Source organism: Bombus huntii, chromosome 2 (assembly GCF_024542735.1).
Source record: "Bombus huntii isolate Logan2020A chromosome 2, iyBomHunt1.1, whole genome shotgun sequence".
Classification (NCBI taxonomy): domain Eukaryota; kingdom Metazoa; phylum Arthropoda; class Insecta; order Hymenoptera; family Apidae; genus Bombus; species Bombus huntii.
Window position 1 is genome coordinate 997,838 of NC_066239.1, and position 20,925 is coordinate 1,018,762.

At 26.5% G+C, this 20,925-nt stretch overlaps 4 protein-coding genes across 7 annotated transcripts; 3 read left to right on the plus strand and 1 right to left on the minus strand.

Moving 5' to 3' along the window:
* LOC126878237 (vacuolar protein sorting-associated protein 33A) lies at positions 1 to 2,711 on the plus strand. Its single transcript, XM_050640826.1, has 8 exons — positions 1 to 214; positions 435 to 631; positions 717 to 1,201; positions 1,323 to 1,443; positions 1,502 to 1,662; positions 1,752 to 2,297; positions 2,371 to 2,493; positions 2,590 to 2,711. The coding sequence occupies exons 1-8, from the start codon at positions 110 to 112 to the stop codon at positions 2,676 to 2,678; spliced, it is 1,827 nt and encodes a 608-aa protein (XP_050496783.1). The 5' UTR covers positions 1 to 109; the 3' UTR covers positions 2,679 to 2,711.
* Positions 2,712 to 3,458: 747 nt separating this feature from the next.
* On the plus strand, positions 3,459 to 9,454 carry LOC126878236 (serine/threonine-protein kinase Tao). Of its 3 annotated transcripts, none has more exons than XM_050640823.1 (12): positions 3,459 to 3,869; positions 4,815 to 5,257; positions 5,359 to 5,707; positions 5,852 to 6,027; positions 6,160 to 6,322; positions 6,422 to 6,771; positions 6,849 to 7,094; positions 7,161 to 7,388; positions 7,508 to 7,747; positions 8,086 to 8,343; positions 8,579 to 8,835; positions 9,063 to 9,454. In XM_050640823.1, the coding sequence occupies exons 2-12, from the start codon at positions 4,952 to 4,954 to the stop codon at positions 9,181 to 9,183; spliced, it is 2,694 nt and encodes an 897-aa protein (XP_050496780.1). In that variant the 5' UTR covers positions 3,459 to 3,869; positions 4,815 to 4,951; the 3' UTR covers positions 9,184 to 9,454. The 3 variants fall into 3 exon arrangements, with proteins under 3 accessions (XP_050496780.1, XP_050496782.1, XP_050496781.1); XM_050640825.1 differs by having other exon boundaries at positions 4,819 to 5,257; XM_050640824.1 differs by lacking the exon at positions 3,459 to 3,869 and adding an exon at positions 4,177 to 4,491.
* Positions 9,455 to 16,543: 7,089 nt separating this feature from the next.
* LOC126878238 (protein NipSnap) lies at positions 16,544 to 18,879 on the minus strand. 2 transcript variants are annotated; one of them, XM_050640828.1, is made up of 6 exons: positions 18,421 to 18,879; positions 18,146 to 18,307; positions 17,840 to 18,022; positions 17,449 to 17,617; positions 17,061 to 17,328; positions 16,544 to 16,903 (listed from the first exon to the last, which is right to left on the minus strand). In XM_050640828.1, exons 2-6 carry the CDS (start codon positions 18,226 to 18,228, stop codon positions 16,755 to 16,757), a joined length of 852 nt encoding a protein of 283 aa, XP_050496785.1. In that variant the 5' UTR covers positions 18,229 to 18,307; positions 18,421 to 18,879; the 3' UTR covers positions 16,544 to 16,754. The 2 variants fall into 2 exon arrangements, with proteins under 2 accessions (XP_050496785.1, XP_050496784.1); XM_050640827.1 differs by having other exon boundaries at positions 18,146 to 18,879.
* A 163-nt stretch (positions 18,880 to 19,042) lies between these two features.
* On the plus strand, positions 19,043 to 20,668 carry LOC126875721 (structure-specific endonuclease subunit slx1). The gene is made up of 3 exons (XM_050638607.1): positions 19,043 to 19,727; positions 19,823 to 19,874; positions 19,964 to 20,668. Exons 1-3 carry the CDS (start codon positions 19,549 to 19,551, stop codon positions 20,507 to 20,509), a joined length of 777 nt encoding a protein of 258 aa, XP_050494564.1. The 5' UTR covers positions 19,043 to 19,548; the 3' UTR covers positions 20,510 to 20,668.
* Positions 20,669 to 20,925: the final 257 nt, after the last annotated feature.

Genomic DNA, 20,925 nt, shown 5'->3' on the forward strand with positions numbered 1-20,925 from the left:
TATATACATACGTACATATAGAGAAGGGAGGAGAATAGTATTTAAGATACGAAAGTGACAGAAGGCGGTGTACGTTTAACAATTGTGTGCAAATTGTAGGATTAAAAATATGTCATCGGCACATTTATCGACAGGGCGTCTAAATGTGGGAATTATTCAAGTACAAGTTAGGAAACAGTTACTCTGTTTGCTTGAAAAGTGTGATGGCACAAAGGTATTATAATAAACTTTTCAATCTTTCACCATTTATCAATATGTATTGCTATTGTTAGATAATATGTGTTGTTACTAGTTTAATGAATAAAGTTAACTTATTTTTATTCATAGTTTACCTTAAAGTACAATTAAAGTAAAATTAGTTATCGTATATGTTTTGTTTACATTATCAGTAAACATATTGTGTTAGAAATATTTTGACTTGTATTTTATAATAGGCAATTATATGGGATCAATCTCTTGAAGGACCAATTGGTCTTGTTGCAAAATATAATTTGCTTGAAGAACATGATGTTGTTAAAATGTATCCTTTATGTGGTGGAAGTTTGACAATACCACCAAATATTGTTAATATAATATTTATAACTAGACCTCAGTTAGGACTTATGGATTTAATTGCTGAAAATGTTCATGGGTATGTATAAAATAAGAAATATTTGTTTTAAATTTAATTTTCAATAAGATAATATTATGAAGCTTACATAATAACAAATTTGTAGAGAAGAGGGGAAAAGACCACGCAAAGAATTTCATTTGTTCTTTGTACCAAGAAAAAGTCTTCTTTGTCAAAAAAAGCTTCAGAATCGTGGTGTATTTGGTAGCTTCACATTAATAGAAGAATTTAAATGTGACTTATTTCCTTTTGATAATGATCTTCTTTCCATGGAGCTTAGTGGTTCATTTAAGGAGTTTCATTTAGAAAATGATCCCACTTGTTTGTATCAAGTTGCACAAGCTATTCAAGGTTTACAACGATTATATGGAAAAATTCCAAAAGTTACTGGAAGAGGACCTGCTGCTAGCAAAGTATGGGAATTATTAGAAAGATTAAATAGAGAAGAAGAGGATAATAAAACAACATCAGTTCAGTCATCTACTATAGAACATTTATTATTATTAGATCGCTCTGTAGATTTACTTTCACCTCTAGTTACGCAATTGACGTATGAGGGATTAATAGATGAAATTTTTGGGATAAAATATAGTTGAGTATTTTTTTACTTTCTTTTAAACTTTAGTTTAGTTTATCTTTTATAACAAAATATCTTATAAGTAATTTTATTATAATTTGTTATTTTTAGTTTATTAAAGTATTATAATTTCAGATACTGTACAGTTGCCAGCAAGAAGATTTCATGATTCTCAAGACTCTCCAACAACAATGACCCTTAATGAAAAAGAACAAATTATACTAAATTCTGGAGAGGAATTATTTGCAGAAATCAGGTGAGTATTTTTATATTTTGATATGATTTTATATTTTACAGAGCCTTTATAATTGTAGGGATAAAAATTTTAATGGAGTTGGACCTATCCTTAGTAAAAAAGCTAAAGTTATTTCATCACAGTTTGATGAGAGACATGGAGATAAAAGTGTGCAAGAAATTAAACAATTTATAGCACGATTACCACATATGTTAGCTACTAAGCAATCATTAGCAAAACGTAAGTTTTTTAAATTCTATTTAATAATATTAATTGTCATTAATTATAGTATAATTTATTTTGTATACTTATTTTTATTTCGTTGTTAGATACAACAATAGCTGAAATGATAAAAGAAGTAACAGATTCTAGTAATTTTTTAGAATCTTTGCAAGTAGAGCAAGAGTTGTTGAATTGTATTGACACAGATAAACCAAATACTTTTATAGAAGATATGATAATACAACAACAACCACTTTTAAAAGTTTTACGTCTTCTTTGTATACAATCCTTAACAAATTCTGGACTCAAGCCAAAGTTATTAGACTATTATAAGAGAGAAATAATACAAACATACGGATATCATAATTTACCAACCATATTAAACTTAGAAAAAGCCGGATTATTAAAACAACAACAATCTGCGCGTCAGTATGCAGTTTTACGAAAAGCACTGCGACTTACTGTTGAAGATGAAAGTGAAATTACACCGAAGGATATTAGTTATGTTCATTCTATATATGCACCACTAAGTGTTCGATTGACAGAGCAGCTTGTACAATCAAATGGTTGGCAAGGTTTAAATGATGTAATGGGATTATTACCTGGCCCTACTATTAGTAGCCCACCATATAACATACTGTCATCTGGGAGAAGTAAGGAATATATGTAAAAAAAATATAATTTCAATTATATTGTAGGTGATATAGATATAAATTAAATTTTTAGGAAATTCTATTACTAGCGAAGACTTTAATTCAGAACCACCAAAATTAGTAATGGTTTTCTTTATTGGAGGATGTACATTTGCAGAAATTTCTGCGCTGAGATTTCTATCTCAGCAAGAAGATTGTAAGTAATACAATAAATCTATTATATTATTGAAACTTTACAATTGATTTTTTGTTTGTATGTATGATATATTTTGAGAAAAATGTCTATTTTCAGTAAACGTAGAATTTGTTGTCTGCACTACAAAACTAATAAATGGAAACACATTTTTAATGTCATTAATGGAAAACCTAGAAAGTACATAATCTAATAAAATTGAACGTTATTTTATGCGTACACATTGCTGACTACAAAATAATTATACATATTTTTTTAAAAATATGTGTAAATTCTTTTTTTCTAATAAGCATATTCATTAAAAGAGTAGAGTAATACATGTACAGATATGATAAAATTATTAATTTATACCTTCAGAAGTCTTTTATAAGCATTTCTTTGCAATATTCACATGTATCAAATTATATGTATAATTAAAAAAAAATCACTTTTGTATCATATGTATAAGTTTGATATAATTGTATATAATATCAATATGTATATATATAAATAGCAGTAACTAACCTTGTATTACACATTAGACTAAGTTAAATTTTGATAGCATATGAAAGCCAAATTTTAAAAAATGAAGCTTTTATAAGTTATTCTTAAAATTTTAAATATACATATATAAAATAAAATTATATACATATTTATGCAATAGTTATGATTATTTTGATAACAAATTGTATTCATATATGCGTATAAGTTATTTAAAATATGTATCAAAATCATATAAAATTTGTCAACAAATTTATAAAAGAAAAAGTATAAAAATAAATTCATTATAAAATTCTTATTAAATGTATTTTCTCATTTATCTAAAATTAACAAATACCAAAGCTAATTTTAATCGAACACTATTTTATATTTTATTACACACAATAAATTTCTAAAATTTAAATGACGTATCAAGTATTATCGTATATTTTGATCGTTTTCTATTTATTAACATTGTTTTATGTTATTAAGTCAAAAGCGTAAAATTGGTAAAGTAGTAGCTATTAGTTATCGGTAATGTTTTTTAGTTTAGTACTTGATCGACGTAGAGGCGCCACTGATCATCGTCGGAGAATTCGCCTGCTGTGTAGAGTACACCCAGGCTAGCCGAAAAGGCGTCAAAAAGTTAGCGAATTCTCGTGTGTCCGGCCGATAGTGGGTGCCGTATTGTTGCGTTGCCGCGGATTGTCGCGTCTCGCGCGTGTGTGCGTACGTGCGTGACACGTACGAGGCGTGTACTTTTCCGGGGTGCGGTGCGTTTGCACAACAAAAAATCGTGATCCTCAGATCTTAATATGCTCGAAGGATCGGCCAAGTTCAGGAAAAAGAGGTGCTCCGCCTGAAGAGAGTGCTCGGAGCTGCGCGCATGCTTCTGTGCCTGCTCCTTCGCCATTTTGGAGGTGAATATCACTTTTTTCCTTGTTGCCGGAGTTTTTGAGAAATTACAGTTGATACACCGGGATCTGACCACGATGTTGTACACCCGATCCAAACACGGCAAGCCTTTTTGGCTATACCGACGATATCCCTCTACTGTATTTGCGGGACCAATCTGACGCGATTGCTTCAAGTCAGAGACCCAACCCTCCTTACGCCCGCATTTCTACCTCCTGCAAATTTCACTCGACCGCCTTCTTTGCTTACCAACCCCAATTTTACTATTATTTTTATTCTCACCGTCAAAATACTTGCTCCTTAAGAGTTTCACCTACTATTGATAACATTCGATTCGATCTTCTCTGCAGATTTTCCGTTTAAAAACATATGATATTTATTCAAGTCAAATGAGTTTCCACGTATAGAATAGTGTGTTTCGTATTGAGGACCTCGTGATAAGTGTCAAGCTCATCTTAATTATAAATACGTTTTATAGCGAGGAAAGATTTTTAATTGTACTCCCTGTATATCCTACAAACTTGTGTATTTGTGTTTGTTGAATATTGTTTGTCATTGAACTTATTGAGAGACTTGCTGCTATTAATGTATTATAAAAAATTAAATTAGGAGAAATGTGAAATGAAGGTATGCAAATCACAGTGCATTATAATATACAAAGTTGTTATGTATTATACACATATTTGCTTAATTAAAAATAACTTAATTTATACGATATAAAGTTTATAGAAATATCAAGAATTAACTAAAAATTATGTCTATTTTTAGTGAAAAACATATTTACTTTATTCATTATACTTTGTATGTGAATCATATTTTAATATTAAATAAAATGAAAAATCATCTAAGTAAATTCAATTAATATATTCAAATTAGAAGTAGTATAATATTTAGTGTTTAGTTATTAATTATCAAAGTTAAAAATAATATAATTTGCTTCTTTTTCACAGATAGAATGTTAAATTTTGGAATGGATTGACAGAGGATTAAGTAATATTATAAAATTTAGCATAGAAGATTGAAAGACAAGAAGACATCTAAAGGTGTCTGAAATAGGCCTTGGTTATTTAATTATTAACATTTTACTATGCCAGCTGTTCCAAGGCCTGGTAGCCTTAAGGACCCAGAGATTGCTGAATTATTTGAAAAAAATGATCCGGAGAAAATATTTGAAGACTTACGTGAAATCGGGCATGGCAGTTTTGGGGCTGTTTATTATGCACGATGTTTGCTTACCAAAGAAATTGTTGCCATCAAGAAAATGTCATATGTGGGAAAACAAACCGTTGAGAAGTGGCAGGATATCTTGAAAGAAATTCGATTTCTTAGGCAACTTAACCATCCTAATACAATAGAGTATAAGGGCTGTTATCTCAGGGACCACACTGCCTGGGTATATATTTTCAAAATTATTTTAATAAGTCATATCTTAATAATATTGTGTTATAAGCATTCTTTTAATTGTCAGTGATGAATTTTATAAATTAATTATAGTTGGTAATGGAATATTGCCTTGGTTCTGCATCAGACATTATTGAAGTTCATAAGAGACCATTAAAAGAAGATGAAATAGCTGCAATTTGTGAAGGTGTACTACGTGGTTTGCATTATCTTCATTCTCTTGGAAGAATACATCGAGATGTCAAAGCTGGAAATATTTTACTTACCGAAAATGGAACAGTAAAATTGGCAGATTTTGGATCGGCAAGCATAAAGTGTCCAGCAAATAGCTTTGTAGGAACTCCTTATTGGATGGCACCAGAAGTGATATTAGCTATGGATGAAGGACAATATGATGGAAAAGTGGATGTATGGTCTTTGGGGATAACATGTATTGAATTAGGTATTAAAATGTTTATTTAGTTATATATTTTTACTCTGTTAAAAAATTCACATAATACAATAAATATTTTAAATGATTTGTTTTTTTATATGTTTCTAAAGTAATTTATTTATTGGATTATGTGAATATTTATTATAATTTCAGCGGAGCGAAAACCACCTTATTTTAATATGAATGCTATGAGTGCTCTGTATCACATTGCTCAGAATGACACACCAACTTTAAATTCTCCAGACTGGTCAGATGTTTTTCGTCACTTCGTTGAAGTGTGTCTAACTAAAAGTCCAACTGAAAGGCCAGCCTCTGGTAAACTGTTATCAGTGAGTCTTCTACAGAAATCTTCATTTTATCTTTAGTATATAGATTTTTTGCTGCTTTACTGTTCAATTTTCGTATAAACAGATATACTATAGTTTAGTTAGTTGTTTTCTTATAGGCTTTCAATTTTACAGCATCAATTTGTCACCAGAACGCGTTCTCCACAAGTTTTAATAGACTTAATTCAGAGAACGAAAGCTGCTGTTAGAGAATTGGATAATTTGAATTATCGGAAAATGAAGAAGATCTTAATGATCGATGCTTGTGAAACTGAAAGTACAGTTGGTGATGCTGATGGTATGTTAAGTTTTCAGTTGAAATTTGATTTGAGATCATAGTATTTGTTTATATCCTTTTTTAGATTTTTATATTTATATTTTTACTTGTATCTTATAGATACTCCAGATGAACAAACAGGTGGTGATAGTAGCAAGAGCAATTCAATTACCTCAGAGCATTCAATTCATTCAATGGGTGTTTCTGCCAGTTCTCAAAGTTCCTCCACCAATAGCTTGCCACTGCCAAATGCTGACGCAAACGATTATTCCACGGGATCTGTACGAAATAGACATAAAATATCAGCAGGTGGTGTCACTGCCAATCTTCTTGAACATGGTGCCAATAATTTTGCAACAATTAGGACGACATCAATTGTAACTAAACAACAAAAAGAACATATGCAAGAGGAAATGCATGAACAAATGAGTGGATATAAACGAATGAGGCGGGAACATCAAGGTGCTTTGGTAAGTGCATAATTTAATATCTAAACATTATGTAATTTTTATTGAACAATATATCTCATTTATAATTATTTAAAAAGGTAAAATTAGAAGAACGTTGTAAAATGGAAATGGAATCCCATAAACAATTATTAGATAAAGAATATGAAACTCTTTTACAACAGTTTAGTAAAGAATTGGAAAAACTTCAATTAAGGCATTTGCAAGAATTAGAACGTAAGCTTAAACAAAACCAAAATGCTGAGAAAAAACTGCACAAAGAGATAACAAGTAGACAGGAAGCAGATCGGAAAGCATTAGAAGCACAGCAAAAGAAAGACTATAAGGTAATTCAAAAAAGCTTTATATTTTTCGATAATATTTTATAATTAATGATATTTCGTTTTTTTAAGGTTTACAAAGAAAGATGGAAAAAAGAATTATCTCAGGATGAAGTTACACCGAAGCGACAACGAGATGCTACACTTCAGAGTCACAAAGATAATTTACGACAAATGGAAGCGCAAGAAGAGCAACGTCTTGCAAGAGGGCAAAGAGAATACCTTGACCTCGAAATTCGTAAATTCCGTAGAAAAAAGCTACTTGTTTTTCATAGTTTGGAACAAGAGCTACTTCGAGAAGTTAGTACAGTATTTTATTTTATATAGATAATTCTTTCGTTTTACTTTGTTATCAACATTTTGTTATATTTGAATACATTTTTTAAAATATATGTTATAAATATATTTGTATCATGCAGGAATTAAATAAGAGACAACAACAATTAGAACAAGCACATAATATGTTATTACGACATCATGAAAAAACACAAGAACTTGAATACAGGCAACAAAGGGCAGTTCATACTCTTAGAGAAGATCAAGTTCATCGACAACATGCTACAGAACTTTCTAATCAACAAGATTACATGCAAAGAGCAGAACGTGATTTGCGTAAAAAGCATGCATTGGAGCTCAAACAGCAACCTAAGAGTCTCAAAGTAAGTAACATGTTTTAATTTTTCAAAACGATAGTATTATTATTATTTATTTATTTTTCGACTTCACAGCTCAGAAAAAGGACTTGGCTTATATATACTTAACTCCCATTTACTCCCATACAATTCTTACAACATCCAAAGACCCACACTCATCCACTCTTCAATCCTAAACACATATATCCCCTCATATATCTAATACTATAAATTAAACATATATTTCAACATCATAACATATAAACACTTCATTTAAACAATAAAATCCGATATCGGGAAAAATAATAAAAGTTTAGATCTTATATAGATAAATTAAAGTTTTTTATACTTTATTATCATTTTAGCAAAAAGAAATGCAAATTCGAAAACAATTTAGGGAAACATGTAAAATACAAACGCGACAATATAAGGCATTAAAAGCTCAAATATTACAAACAACAGCTAAAGAAGAGCAAAAGGCTGTTATCAAAAAATTAAAAGAAGAACAAAGAAGGAAGTTAGCTTTATTGGGTGATCAGTATGAACAAAGTATTGCTGAAATGCTCCAGAAACAAAGTATACGTTTAGATGAATCACAAGAAGTTGAATGCCATAACCTCAAGGTAAAATGTTGCATTTATTTAAAAACTGATAAAATTACAGGATTTTTAAAATCGTTCTTTCGTGAACTTAACATTCTTCAATGAGTTTGTAAAAATATGATTTTGTTCAAATATACAAAAAAAATTCATATTATAATTTTAAAACTTGGTTTTGATAATGCTTGAAACAAACATCCTACAAGTATTAGAACCACAGCAATGTAAATGTAATAATTATTTCTCATATGTTTTATAGGAAAGGTTAAATTATGAATTAGAAATTCTAATGGCATATCAATCTAAGAATAAAATGCAAGCTGAAGCTCAAAGAAACAGAGAACGTCGTGAATTAGAAGATCGAGTATCAGTTAGACGAGCTTTGCTTGAACAGAAAATGGAGCTTGAAACTCAGGAATTCCTTCGTGAACGTAGTGAGCGGATACGTTTATTACATGAAAGACAAGAACGTGAATTACAACAATTTGATGAGGAAAGTGCAAGAATAGGATTCAGGTATGTAATTTGTGATTCATAGTTTTTAGTTCGAACAAATTTCGTAAATATTAACGAGAGAAGAAGATGTTTCAACTGTTCTATAGTTCTATACTTCTATTTTTAATTCATATTTGTGCTAAGCTAATCATTCATTACCATTTCATAAAATAGAAAGATAAATTTAAGAATTTTAGAAAGAAATATTGTAGATGTATCTATATACATTTTTTTTCAAATTATTGCAGTGCTCTGGCGATAGCTGAGGCATCAAAAGAATCTTACCCAGACGATGAAAGCCTTAGTGGCTCAATGTTAAGTCTGGCTCACAGTAATAGTTCTACATCCTTCCCCCCTAATAGTCTTTAATTTTAATCATAATCAATTAATAGAATATGTATGTATGTACGTTTGCCTGTAGTGAATGCATAACGAGTCTATCAACGTTTAATTCAATGATTTACATACATAGCAAAAGTTGGCTCGTTATATGCATTGACCCAAACCTAAAAGGTTTGTTAGGGTTGGGAATGTGTATTGGACTGAAATTAATGTAACAGCATATTTTTTAATTATCAAAATATGTCAATGTGATCTATCTGGAAAGAGAGCTTCATATTGAAGAAGAACTTAGATGCTTTTTGCAACGTTGTAATATTTATTAACCATATCCAAATATCTTGTGAACTAAATAGGATTAAAAAGGAAAACTCTTTTAAGTATCAGTCTCATCTACTATACTGAAAAGTAAATCTTAATGTTCTTGGGCTTGAAGTAAGCCAGCTATTATAGCATACAGAAAATTTTATATGCGACTACAGAAAATGTTTAGAGACATTTATTTATCAATATCTTGCAATTATAATAAAAAAAGAAAAAACAGTATAATCATAATGCTCGAATTATTATACATTTGATTTTGACTAATTGAAGATTTGAAATAAGCACAACACAGGAATAATATTTTCGGTAAGATTTTAACTTATCGAAGGTCTAGTATTAAATAATCTTACTGACAATTGCATGTGTTGATTTTCGAAAACCTTATTTCAAACTTTCAGTGACACTTAGTCTGATTTAACAAAAACTGAGTGAGTCGATTTATTTATTTAATTGCATTCTTAATGTAATTTAGATATTTACAAAGTGACAGACTAATGAAAAAATTTAGTTACAGTATCTTATGTTGTAGTTATAATAATGCATTCATAATAGATAATATTTGTTATTTCAATGAGAAATCAATTTCTAAAATTGAAAGACATTTTTTTACTATTTTATACAATTTGTTTTACATTACTAAGAAAGAATGTCAATATCAAAAATTAAATTGATAATAAAATTATTGTTGAATTACCAAAATATGACAGTGTCCACTTCAAATTCCTTTCAACATTAAAATATATTTTTTTGATTTTAATTTGATATTATTCCATATGCAGCCTTGATGCAAGTCTCTGTAAATTATTTACATAATTACGTTGATTTTTGTAATTGAATACATGATACATATTTTTTAAAACACCATATTATTCTATATTTGACATAAAAAATAAGAAACTTTATACAGTGGGAAATACCTAAATAATTCACTTAAGTAATAAGGTTAGCATTTTAAAAATAAAAGACAATGTCTTAGATAAAAAATGTTTGATGTCATGTTTAGATATTTTATAATTATAATATTCTTAATCACATATTTTAAGATTATAATAATACTACTGTATTACTATATAATTTTGTATTATATTTTCAAATTTCTTATAAAATTCTAATGATTAATATGGAAGTAGCGTTGTATCTTATAATGTATTGAGATTAATTCCTAAATTTTTATAATTTTTCTTCAATAATTTAAATGTACAATAGAGTATTTTATCTATAATTTTTTATTATAATAAGAAATAACAAATTATAAAAAGTGCTAAAAATAATTAATTGTAATTTAGTATGTTTAAATATAATATCAAATATTTCCTGTTTTCAACAATTGTTTTTATTTCCAAAGAAGTAGAAAATAACTTAAGTGGTGTTTTTTAAGTACCCATGTATATAGTGCTATATTTTCGAAGTTTTGGCATTTAATATAAATAATATGCTGAAAGTAAATATTGTTTTTAGCAACAAATTCCTCCTATTTTATTTGGCAAAAATGGAAACATATATGCGATATTAAATAAAATATAATGTAATGTAAACAATATTATTTTTAGCATATGATTCAATTCAACTTATGCATTTCCTCAAGATGATACTTACCAATGAAGCAAATATCATTATTATTAATATATTATCATTATAAATAATACATTAAGATTGATATAAAAATTTTACTTTATTGTTACACCTAACGACTCATTTGATTTTGCTTGATCAGAAAATTATTAAATTATATGTACTTTTACTTGCTAAAATGAATTTGCAAATATTATTCTAGTCTGTATATTGATTTTGGTATATCACAAATCTTCTATATTAATTTTCCAGATATAAAGTACTTCTTCTTTCAGTGTTTATTCGAATAGCATTATTTTTGCTTTTATTATCAACATTTCAGTTGTATTATATCATATTTTGTTATAATTGTCCAAAGTTTCCATCCAGTACACATCCCAATGTTGTACTTTTATATTGTAGTATCTAATTTCTGTCTTTTTTTCATTTAAAACATTTCCATGTATTTGTTCTGTTTTATATGTGTGTGTGTGTGTGTATATATATATATATAATATTTATATATATATATATATATATATATATATATATATATATATATATATATATATATATATATATATATATATATATATATATATATATATATATATACACACACACATATACATATCTTCATCTTTATTACAAAGTATTGCATCTAAATTCAGTGATTGTGACTGTTCTACTTGTTAATATTTAAATCATTACAATACTATTAATTATATTTTCCCTACAATAAAATTAACGAAAAATATTATTTTGGGAAAATTATTTCCATTAAATTCAAAATCTTTTCATTAATAATTATGTTTATGTTATGTCATATAACATATAATATATAGTTATCTACTCATATATTTCAATACAATAGAAACTTACATAAATATATCAATTTGTATACTACATAAATTAAGCTACGTATCTTTTATAATAAAATATTTCTTCTATGCACGCATAGTAAAACCAGTAAAAAGGCTTTAATTTTGAAGTAGTAAAATTATTTTAGATTATTTTGCTTTTCTAACATTGCATCATAAAATTGATAATTTAATGAAAATGACAAGCAATATTTATCTATTATGTTTTACCTCTGTTTACATTAAAAATGTAGTGCACATTCCAATTTTCTTGTATACTAATATTATTTATTAATAACGACTTAATTAAAAAGTAGAACTTCCATAATATAAAAATTGAGAATGTGTTCAGTTACAATAATAAAAATGTAAAGCAAAAATAGGAACATTTATATATATATATATTTATGTATTCAAAACTCTTTAAATGAAAATGGTCACAATCAACTGAATTATTTGTTTTGTAGCATTGCATATTAATATGTATCTTGTGTAAATTCTTCCTTTAATTATTCTTAGGAGGATACATGAATACAATACAGACTTTTAATGAACTTCTATAATTGATAATAAATAGTAGAGACTAATAGAGATGTTCGTGCTACATTTTATGTTGTGATATGAGTAAATAAAATAAGTCATAATATTTCAATCCTAGTCCATAGGCAATCCATATATCTTTTCATAAAATTATTATTATAGATTTATAAAGAAATATTTTGACATTGTAGATTATATGTTTTGTATATATAAATGCATTTTATTTAAGATAAATTACTTTAATATCATGCTAATAAATTTGATAATTACTATATTTGTTCTTAGAGTATTTTGTATTTTATATAGAAAAAAATCAAATTATAATTGTGACTAATAAGAAAGTTGTTTCAATGTGTAAAGTACTGTTATTTGATTCTTTATAGGAATACAATTTACAAAAAATAATTTATAAGAAGTATAGAGAATTTTAACTACAGGAAATTTTATATTTAGATATAGATTTATAATAATTGTATCAAACTCTAAAGAAGTGGACAAGAGAAAATGTTTTCATGCATCATTAAACCTAAAATTAAAATTTATATATTATAGATTGTCCATGACTTGTAATTATATACATAAAAGAACAAAACCTTTTATAACAAAAATTACATTTAGCTAATAGCAATTTAAAAATTGTGTTATATATTAGAAACTAAAGTATAAATAAAAATTTATTCATTAATGATTCCAAATTCTATAATTTGTAAAAATTGGAAGTGTATGTACAATATTTCACTTTTAATCTAAGAAAAATATTTAATATATCCACAATAAAACTTCTTAATATTTTCAGTTTGTAATGAATGCAAATTAACATATTTGCCTCAAAAATTATGGATTGCATAAGAGGACTAATATATATTATAAATATATATTCTAAGAAGACTAAAATGAAACTTAATATTACAAAATTGTAGATAAATAATTTTTTCTTATTTTATTTAGAACTAATGTCATGGAATTTTGGGAAATATGTATATATATATATATATATACATATATATAGTATAAGGAGTTATTAAAATGTTTTGTTTTGGATAGGTCATACTATTTTATGTGAAATTTCATGTGAAGTAAGCAAATATATAAATAGTATTATCACATACATATACTTCAATTATTATTAAAGTCAATTATATTAATGTTAACGTTATTTTATAATTATTTTCCTTAAGTGTTGCACGGATTCTCTATAAGTCTGATTGTATGTATGTATTAAAGAAAGAAGAGGAAAGACGTAATTCTTTGATCACAACTATGTGATTATCATTACAAAAAAATGCTAAATATTAATATAAAATATTAATTTTTGTTGTTATTAGCATTTTGTAAATATCTATTCACTCTGTGTAAGATTTTGAAATTGAATCTTGATTATGAAGAGTAGGATTTAATGTAATAGAATTTACTGAATTCTCCACAGCTATGTCTATTAACTTGGTAATTTGAATTTAAAACGTGATATACAGTAAACTAGCCAATTCAATATAGGCATGGCACATCAATTATCAATTACTAATTAATACTTGTAATCAATGTAAATCAGTTTCTTTCTCACTTATTTCCATCCATGTGTGATTTCTTAGTTTTGACAATAGTTTGTATTATAGTATATTCACTAATATTAAACTAAAATGTATAATATCCTTGCAAATCAATTTAAAAATGAAAAAAGATTTACTAAACGAATGTTGCTTTCGTTAAGTAACAGATGTACTGGTGAATATACTAACATTTATCATGGATATAATTTTTGGCTTTAACTAGATTATAATTTTCCTTTTTAGTAGTGTTATTTTCTAACAAGAAAAGGACTGCATAATATAATATGATGAATATAATCATTGTTCAAGAATTAACACTGATTAAATTTTAGAAGATAGGAAAACACTTCAGAGCACACATAGGCGGAGATTTATGAGATTTTCGGCAATATCTGTATATTTTATATGATTAAAAGAATAAAATTTTATGCAAAGAGTCCATAATATAAATTACAAAATCAGACAAAATTACAGATATCATTGGAGTAAATTATTAATTTGCCTTTCACGAAATAATGAACAAAACTTCTAATATATATAGTATTATATTATATGAAATTATTTTATGTTACATTTACTGAATATGTATGTATGTGTATAATGTATTTGCAATATTATTTGATATATTATATAAATCTGGTTTTTATTAGAATTTCAATCCATAACAATCAAATTACTTTATCAAGTATAATTTCCGATAATATGATATTATCAGTGATGTAGTAAAACGTTTTAAATTGATATTATATTGTTTGTACTTTACTTAGTACAAAACATTATGCATAGTCACAAGATAAGATTAATAAATTACAAAAGTTATTAATTACTGATTTTAATAGTTTTTGCATTTTTGTAAAAATTAAATTTCTATTCTATGTCAAATGATTACGTTTATATAAGTTTATAATATAATACTATGTAACAATACAAATTTCAACTTTTTATCCTTTTTAGCACTTTTTAATTTAAAACGCAATTGAAAATAATATTTAGAATTGGGTTATTATGAATCATATATACTATAAAGCTCATTTATTAATTACAATAAACTCTTCTATTAAAGATAAAATAAAATACTGATATTGATACATAAAATATTCCGATAAGGAATCTTCATTATTTCAGAATTAATTGTTTAACAATATTAAACTTTCCATTCCACATTAATATTTACGAAAAAATATTGTTACTGAAAAGATAATTATAAGATAATTAAAAAAATACATTGTCTGGCGTAGAATATTGATATAAGAATCACTTGACATAGAATAATTAAATGTCAAAACTTTGTACTAATACAGAATTTTATTCTGACTTATTTTATTCTCTTTTATAAAGTAATATGTTGGTTAATATATATATATATATATATATATATATATATCTTGTATATATATTTGTATATTGTAAATATTCGTAATTCGCAAAGATTTCATCGATATTTATTTCTGTGTTCTGAAGATGCTTTCTATTTTCAATATTACTAAACATATAAGTCCTCCACTGTTGCGCCACTTTTACGTTATTATAAGAAAAATTTGCTATAATTTGAATTCCACTTCATTTTCAACTTTTTCTATTCTTGAAACGCATCAGCATTGTAAGAATAATGCTGCATGAATCATAATAATTTTTAAGGATAATTCAAGCAAATTAAATTTTTATTGTATGATATAAGAATTCATACAAAGGACATTAACATAATAAATTTTAATAAAGTACATGATGTAGGTCATAAGATAATCATCTTTCATTTCATTAACTTTGTATTTAAAAAAGTATGTGAAAAGGTAACATACAGAATAATATACTCTAACTCCTGCACTTGATGCATTAAATAGAGGTAAAAATTGTTTTTAGAAATAATATAGTAAAAGTATAGTATAGTATAGTAAAAATTTAAGCAATGCTGAAGTGTTTTAAATTAATTTGACTATTAATTGTGTTAAGTGATGAGAAAATACTAAATATACTTATATATAAAACATTTTTTCTAATCCATAACAATCAATCAATACAACATAACAAGCAATATTGTGAGAGATAGTCTAATTATCAATAATAATATTCTTTATTACAATGACAATTATCATTTTATTTTATACGTATATATGTATATTTATATAGCTTAATTAATAAAGTTTAAAGACTAGTATCTTTATAAGAAAAATACAGTAAAATTAAATATAAAATGCAATTAACGTCTGTAATTGGCCTTCGTTTGTCAAGATTTCCATGTCTAATTAAATTAATATGTCCTTTGAATTATACGACTGGAGAGGAGGACATGTTTATCACTTAAACTTTAAACAGATTAGATTGATGAATAGATAATAAAAATAAACGATATTTAATAATTATTCGCATTTCATAACCTTCCCATACCTCTTTTATTATAAACTATTTCACTAGATAATTATTGAATTATTGATCAATCATTATGTAAATATTAGAAGTAGCAAATTTTAGTAAAGGAAGATAGATAAATGTTCAGAAATACAACGATTAATGTACTCATCAATATATAGATGTATTTAAAAACTGACAATAAAAATATATCGTGAAGCGTTATAGTAACAAAGAAGTTTAAATTTTATTAAAATACATTTTAGTAATTGCAATACAACAAAATGCTACATTTCATTTCATATTGAGCGCTTACTTTATACAGTTATATAAACGTAGTGTGTATAATATAACAAATATTTTTACATTATAATGTAAACATAAGAAATAAATTGTATTATACAAATGCATTTAGATTTGTGGACATAAAATCTTATTTTGTTGGTGAAAAGTTAGTTGGTCTTAATATACGGGAATGTGTTTCCCTAATTAATGGTACAGTATATGCAACACATTCATCCCATCCTGGAGATCTCCATGCACTTTCACGAGTTTCCATTCGCGCTTGGAGATTTTTGTAGCCTGGAAATGAACATGTCTTTTATTCTTAAAAACATATAGATTATATATATTTAATATAAATTATATATATCTTTTCTGTGAATTAATATTATATATAGTTCATATTGTTAATCTGGTACGTAAGGAATGCATAAATAATATTAACATTAATACCTACACCAAATGTGATGAACATTATATAATCTGCCAATTTGTGAAAAGAAACCAGCAAAAGGTTCATTATTGTTACGTCTATAATTGATGGCTTTTGCCCAATTATTACCCCATTCAATCATAGTACCAGGCTGTAACCTATAACTACGTATTTCATATATATTGGAACCATTTCGTTTTGTAAGCGGAGGCCAATAGCTAAATGCCAATAAATATTGTAAATAACGCGACCGTAGATATTTGCCATTTTCTTTGAATAATTGTTGATATGCCTGAGAGTAAACAATATTATATATAACATATAATTATCATATAACAATAAATAATAAAATAATATATGAAATGTTTGTTTTATATTACTATATATAAATAAATTTATTTAATTCTCATACCTCTTCTTTAGACAATTCAATTTGTGTGCGGTCAACACTATCATAGCCACCAGAGTATCGCCATAGATGCAACGCTTGATCGATATCACCAGCTACGACAGTCCATGAACCAACAAGCTCCAATTTCAATTCAGATTTCTTGGAGTTTATAATGTTAACAATCTCTTCACTGTAATATTCCAAAATACAAACATGTCCCCATATAATTTTCCTAATATAAATAATTCTCTGTGCATGCCAATTCTGCGACATAAACAAAATCTAATATTTTTTTGAAACTTCAAGAAAAACAATTTTGAAAGAATTTTTGTGCGAGTATTCTAAACATGTTTATGATTTAAACATACGACTTGACATTAAGATAAAGGGAATGTAAACAAAATTAACTTACTAATTGGTCAAATATTTATCAATGGAATCGGGTCGAATATTGTGCGTGTGCAAGGCGTAAATAACTCCTTTATCTGACAGCATCCTTGAATGAGACTCTTTGGTTGGCTCGATTTTTCTTACGAAAAGCTTGTTTATCCATCCTTCGCTGATATCCTGTCGGATCGATGACCTTGCAAAAGATCTACAACACACACGATGTGGCTATTGCCCTAAAAAGCCGCCGTTTATATACTAGCTCGCGTAGATTATACACGAAACATATGAAAAAAGGGCTCTTCAAAGTTTTGCAGTCGTGATCGCCTACCGGCTGGTAACAAATGACGGTAGTTTAGTTTTGCCGATCACCGTGATCTGCACGGCTCTGAATCTTCTAAAAACGGCAGCCATTCTTACTGGATCCTCGCGTACAGATCTCTTCTGGTTTGTGTCCAATCAAGATCAAAGCGTAATTTCGACAGTGCTGCAACTAAATACGCGGCGCTTTCAATTACATTCCCGGAGAAACCGATCGTTATTGTTGGTCTATTCTTATTTATCTCCATTCGCGATTTCTTCTTCTTAACACGAAATAAAACTTACAACCGTGAAAAATACACCTGTCTGATAAACTATGGAATTTAGTGTCACAGCGCTTGCGTCTTTCAATAAAATATTTTATTCTTGATGCGGCAATGACGTCAAAATACTAGTTCCATTCTGATTTATTTCCTGATTGAGAGGAATGTAATAACTTGCAATAATAGTGTCATATATGGGAAGAAAATTAGTACATATATAATTTAGCTTGTATAATGTAAATTTATAAATGAGGAAAAATTTCAGAAACAAAGATATAAATGTATATGTAAAAATGAAAAAATTTATAAGTATATAAATGCAAATTTTAAAAAGTTCAATATTCATGCAAATAAACATTACACATTTTTGATTTTAAAAACGTGCTACAATAAAAACTTTTTAAATTTTTATTCGCGTTTATATATATACAAGATATAATAATCTATTATGTAGTATATAAATTTACTTATTTTTTAAGAAAGGATACATGTATATAAGAATACATATATATATATATATATATATATATATATATATATATATATATATATGTATTATCAGGTATTATATTTCCTATAGTAGTATATATATATATATATATATATATATATATATATATATACTATACTATATAGTAGTATATATATATATGTACTATTTATTTACTGTAATATTATTAAGATTTGTACACTTTTATTTGTTATTGAAAATATTTTTGAATTATATGTTTTTTTTAAATTCAATATCTATTTTATGAAATACATATGTATAATAATATGTTATAAGTCTTTATTGCTAATCATCGTGTTTACATTCTTTCGATAGCATTATCTGACATCTATAAGTAACCTAATTTTAATAATATTAAATTTGGCTAGGTTTGAACTTGTTACATGGGATGTTAGGTTAACACGGTCAATTATATACATTAATCTTTATAATTCATTATTAATTTGTAATTGCATTAATAAATAATAGGAAGAGAGTAAATAATGAAATGATAATAAAATTATAAAATTAATTTTTTTCTATGATTTTATTTTGGTAACATAACACTAAACATTTATTGTATTCTGATGTAGTTCCTTTATTATTCAAATTTACTGTAAATTTTGTGTAGTTTAATGTATTATACTAGTTAATTTGAAAATGGAAAACGCAGAAGTTATAGAGCACTTTTATGGTGTATATTTGCTATATTGTATGAATCCAAAATATAAGGGAAGAACATATATAGGATATACAGTTGATCCTTGTCGTCGACTTAAGAAACATAATGCTGGAAAAGAACATGGAGGTGCATGGAAAACGAGTAATAAAGGGCCATGGTAATTATATAATTTTTAAATAACCATGAAATATGCTATTCTTTGTTATGTTAATTACATGTAAGTTGTAAAAAAGATACTTTGTTTCCTTTTAGGAATATGGTATTAATTATTCATGGCTTTCCAAATAATACATCCGCCCTTAGGGTACGTTCATTTAATTTTATAAAAAAAGAATTATGTAGCACTCTATCAGTAATTTTTGCATTTGAAGTTTAATTTGTTTTTACTTTTAGTTTGAGTGGGCTTGGCAACACCCTCATATTAGTCGCCGTTTGAAACATGTGCCTAAGAAAAAATCACAACAGAAAGTAATTGAATTTTGCTTTCTGGTTCTGTCAAATATGTTAAAAGTTGGACCTTGGTGTCGCTTACCTTTAACAATTCGTTGGCTAGATTATGAGTTCTTTGAAAAGTACTCTAGCTATGTTTCAGCTCCAATGCATATGCCTATATGTCATGGAAAAGTAATTTCCAAAAAGATTAAGAAGACAAATGATACAATAGAAACGTTGGATGAATCATCTATAATCTGTTCTATTTGTAATGTACCTCTAGATGCAACAAAACAAGCAGTTAGCTGTATAAAACCTAGCTGTTCATTAATATCTCATTTAATTTGTTTGGCACAATTGTTTCGTAAAGGCAACATGATTTTACCAATTGAAGGTACTTGCCCTATTTGTAATACCAATGTTTTATGGGGGGATTTAATTAGAAGAAAGATTGGTTGTTATGGAAATTTGCAAGAAGTTTCTAGTGATGAAGATTATTATACTTGAGGTAAATTATATAAACTTTTTCAATTGTATATAGTTTTAACAATGATAACAATGAATATATCAACAATTTAAGATCATCTAATTGCTCCAACTTTTTATTATTTTTAAAGTTTTATCTGTAAAAGAAAATTTTGAAAATAAAATGAATTATTATTATAACATTTTCTTATTTTGTACCATGTGCAAATAATTAAGTTAATAAGCTACTATTATAGGCTACTACTAATAACTTGATTTTTAAAATTTGTAATACAACAATTCAACGAAGAAAATGTTAGGAAAAATAACGCTTTTACATTTTATACAAAGATTTCATAAATGTATTACTAGTTGATATTATATATCTTTATTTCATGAAACAAAAATTTCATATCTCATATTCTAGCTGAAAAAGACATAAATGTATATTAAATATT